General features: G+C 36.8%; 1 protein-coding gene across 1 annotated transcript in view; it reads right to left on the bottom strand.

Moving 5' to 3' along the window:
- Nucleotides 1–1,015: 1,015 nt before the first annotated feature.
- Nucleotides 1,016–4,764, bottom strand: part of LOC104090609 (butanoate--CoA ligase AAE1-like) — a 4,265-nt gene continuing 516 nt past the window's right edge. Inside the window, exon 2 of the mRNA XM_009595746.3 lies at nt 1,016–2,741. Coding sequence (XP_009594041.1) covers nt 1,305–2,741 — 1,437 coding nt within the window. The 3' untranslated portion in view covers nt 1,016–1,304. The remainder of the gene's footprint in view (nt 2,742–4,764) is intronic.

The raw sequence follows: 4,764 nt of genomic DNA on the forward strand, positions 1-4,764 counted from the left end.
CTTCTAATAACTTCCACGTTTTTCTAAGTCAATTTTTAGAAGGTGTATTTATTAGTTTTCAAACTCACAAATTTTAACCTTACAAGTGTTAGAAAATGAAAGATGATATATATATATTGTTTCGTTATACAGAAGTTTAAAGAACTTCATCCAGAAAATACAGATCCGTCCCATGAAATTTCAGGAAATAGTTGGACTATAGCTATGATTTGTTCACATAGATTATAAAAAAGATCGTCGAATAGATCTGCAGTATGCTCAAAACTCGGTGGCATGGATAACTCTGTTGTTGAGGTATTTGATCATATCAACCTCTTTGGAGTGAATTTAAGAAGGAAAAACATGTGGTACAAGGTATAATAGTTAGACAGCATATTTAGTCAACAGGATATGAATAGAATTTTTGGATAAAAAAGACTAGCATAAAGTGAAATATTAAAACGGATGTAATGTGTTTATTTATTCTTAAGCACTTACAAAGTTAAGGATAGAGAAAAACAATTGAAGACTTATAAAAGAAGCACAAGATCTTTGGCATGCGGAATCGAAGGTGTGACTTAGCGGTCAATAAAATGAGATGAAAATAATGAGAAACCAAGATTCAAATCCTAGCAAATCTAAAGTTAAAAACACTAGGTGACTTCTTTTTATCTGCCTAAGTCTGTGTGGGAAAAGTTACCTAGAACATGTGTTAGCGGAGGCACCAAGTATATCCTCCACATATATTTATATGTCTAGTCAAAACTCAGCAAACAAAGGTTATGTTGCATCCTCTCTACCCTATACAATGGTAGAGATGCGCACAAGCTGCCCGAATTTCATTATCATCCCAAAAGAACTTTGGCAGTTTGAGTGATGAAATATTTTTATAAATACTTTAGCTATATATTAAGAGAGTACACTTTTATCTGTGAAAATTCTTTTTGATAATTGGTGACAGTGAAACTTATCTTGATTATATGCTTGTTCCAATAACATATTAAATTGTACAATCACTTTATCCAAAAGCTTAAACTATTAAAGAGGGTATATTTTTATTTACTTAATTATAGCTGAAACAAAACCAACCGTTCATTGGTGGGAGAACCACCCAATTTATTTTTATCCAATAGTTCCAAGAATATTATGTGCATGTTTTATGCCTTGAGACAGTTGCATGTCCCAAAGTTTGCAGGACAAACCATACATAGAGTTAGAGATGCAATGAACAGTTATATTGAACCTAATGGCACAGAACAATGATACACAGACTTTCAGCAAATGACCTTCAAAGAGGAAAACCAAGTGCTGCTGCTTCAATTCATTCACAAAAGACTTCCCAAGGCTTTTGCTTTCTCCCTTAGGATAAATTTCTGTATCTTGCCAGTCGACGTTTTTGGAATATCTTCAAATATGACTGTCCGAGGTGCCATGTAGTGAGGCAAATTATCCCGACAAAAGTTGATAATTTCTTGATCACCAACGCTAAATCCCTCCTTCAACTTCACAAACGCGCAAGGTGTCTGTCCCCAATGATTATCTGGTCGTGCAACTACTGCTGTTTCAAGAACTGCTGGATGACTGTACAAAACACGTTCCACCTCAACCGTACTTATGTTTTCTCCACCAGAAATTATAATGTCTTTCAACCGGTCCTTAACTTCAATATAACCATCGCTATGTTTTACAGCAAGATCACCACTGTGAAACCATCCGCCTCTAAAAGCTTCTTCCGTTGCTTTTGTATCTTTTAAATATCCACTCATTACAGTATTCCCTCGAAACATAATTTCTCCAATTGTCTTACCATCAGCTGGTACCTTTTCCATTGTCATAGAATCTTTCACATCAACTTCCTCTAAACAGAGATGATGTACTCCTTGTCTTGCTTTTAGCACAAACTTTTCATCCGGAGGCAAAGAATCCCACTCGGGCTTCCACAAACAATACGTACCTGGACCGTATGTCTCTGTTAGTCCATATAAGTGATGTACTCCAAATCCAAGCTCCTCCATTTTGGAAATAATTTGCGGAGGTGGTGGTGAACCACCTGTCATTATTTTAACCTTGTGAGGAAGTGGCTGTCGATCACACGGTGGTGAATTCACAATCTTGTTCAAGACAGTTGGTGCTCCACCCATATGTGTGACTTTGTGCAATGAAATATTTTCAAATATCTCTTTTGGAGAGACATTTCTCAGACAAACATTTGTGCCACCCAATGCTGCTAGTCCCCAAAGAAGACACCATCCGTTGCAGTGAAACGTTGGAACGGTCCAAAGATAAGTAGGGAATGAACTCATCTCATGAAGCAAAAATGTGGCGATAGTATTGAGATATGCACCTCTATGACTGTAAACAACTCCTTTGGGTCGTGATGTTGTTCCAGAAGTATAGTTAACACTAATAGGGTCAAATTCAGTTATCGGCCACCTTATAGAAAAATGGTTTTCCCCACTTTTGAGGAGACTCTCGTATTCGTGAGTGCTAGAGTTATCGATAGGAAGGGGATCGTCAGATTCAGGGATTACAACAAGAAGAGATGGTTTCAGTTTACTGTCAGCAATAAGGTCTAGTGCACCTTGAGCAATTTTGAGTAACTGCTGATCCACAAATATGACCTTTGCTTCCGAATGCATCAATAATGTCGATACCATAGCTGAATCATGGCGTGTATTTAATGTACAAAGAACGGCTCCAGCCATTGGTACTGCAAAATGTAGCTCTTGCATTGCTGGTACATTAGGGGCCAGTGTTGCAACCTACAGAAAGAAATTTAGATCTTTTTTAATGTGGAAGTAAATGACATAAGTTATTGCGACATCGTTAAACTGCTAAAATAATTGTCTTAAGGAAGTGGATTGACAAGTGAAGAAGTAAAAAATAACGAGGGGGATCCTTAACTTTGACCATCTCAGAAGGCAAAGTTGAACTAAAATGCAAATCATACAACATAATAGTTCAAGCATCATATTCGTAATTAGTCACTGTCATTAGAAAGACACATTAAGCTACACTCTCAGTGAACCGCTTCTTAAATCCAAAAGAAGAATGGGGCAGCCTATCTATTCACTTGTCCGGACGACAACAGAACTCCGTACCGGAATTTTAATATCTTATTCCTTAAACCCTAAAATGGAGTCATTGGTACATCGAAGACTCAAGAGACCTTCGAGCGTGATATAGGCAACCATAAGAGAGACTTTAGCCACATCTTAATCTATGGTTGACAAATAAGGTGATCAAGAAAGTCATGAACCTCATAGCACTCGCTACAAAAGCTATGTGGAGCTTTTCAGGTCTAAAACCTGTTCTACATTATCATATGTAGACAATTTCATAAAGCAATTGCCCAAGCTCGTGGAAGTATACTTGAACTCAAGTGGTGCCAAATCTTACAACATTTCAGTTCAAGTTCCATATACCTAATTAGAAATAAACATAAAGCTTTTATCTCAATGCACTGCTTCTGAAGTTCACAAGAAGAATGAAGAAGACTACTTTATTATATGTCGATATACCAGTAAAATGAACAGAGGGTCCATGCCAACAGTACCTAATTTATTAATCAAGTCATCCTACAGCAAGCATGATTTACCAGCTAAGAACATTGAAGTTTAACTAATTATAATCGTTATCCTTAACATCTCATATCAAAGCCCATTCATTGCTAGTATGAACAAACCATAACATTAGAGCCTCACACTAGAAATCTCTAATTTTGAGCAGCTGTAGGTCTTGCTAATTTTCGGTTTAATAGTTAATGTGCAACAATATAAAGACAAGCTCCCCTATACTGGATTAGATTAATTGTAATTACTAATTGGAAATATTGATCTCACAACCCCAAACACTTCAGCTCCGCTTACTGTGTTAAAAAATACTACCTTGCTGAATCACACGGGATTCCACGTGCCCCATGCTACTCGGGTCAGAGCGTAAGCTAGTGATACTTTCGGTTACTTGACTTTCTCCATCTAGGGTGCAACATTCAGGTTGTTTCCCTAGCAGCACTACGCTTGTATTACTCTCTAACAACCTCATTTTCACAGTTTAGGCTACTCCCATTTCGCTTGCCGCTACTATGGGAATCGCTTTTGCTTTCTTTTCCTCTGGCCACTAAGATGTTGCGGTTCATGTTATCTGCCTTAGCTTTTTGCACACCCCTTAAGAAAGACATTTAATAAACATAATCATAAGAGCCCTCTATCTCTCTTTAAAAGTTTCAATCAATACTCCACCAATTAGAACAGTAAGGGTAAATTTGGTAAAATTTTAATAAATGATTTCTTGTTTTTTTAAAAGGTCAAACATTTTTACACGAATTCACTATCTCATAAGAATCAAACCAATACTAAAAAGGAACTAATCTTTCATCAGAAAATTTCTTCTTAAATTAATTCTATTAGGTAGCAAGTCATCAAGATTCAAAGCCTTGTATCATCCAAACTTATCAAAATGATACAGATATCACCTATGTTGCTCAGACTCTCTGAAAATATCGTCGGGTGATCCTCCAAAATTAGCGCATTTTTGGAGGATCCGACACATTTTTGGAGGATCCGACACAGGTGCGGCAACATTTTGGAGAATCAGCACAACAGAGGATATCACTATATCCTATATCATTTTGAAATATTTTCAACATAATATTTTATTCTCAAAATGATACATATATCACCTATGTTGCTCGTACTCTCTGAAAATATCGTCGGGTGTGTGTCAGATCCTCCAAAACTAGTACATTTTTGGAGGATCAGACACGGCTTGAGCAACATTTTGGAG

Source organism: Nicotiana tomentosiformis, chromosome 9, assembly GCF_000390325.3.
Source record: "Nicotiana tomentosiformis chromosome 9, ASM39032v3, whole genome shotgun sequence".
NCBI classification, from domain to species: domain Eukaryota; kingdom Viridiplantae; phylum Streptophyta; class Magnoliopsida; order Solanales; family Solanaceae; genus Nicotiana; species Nicotiana tomentosiformis.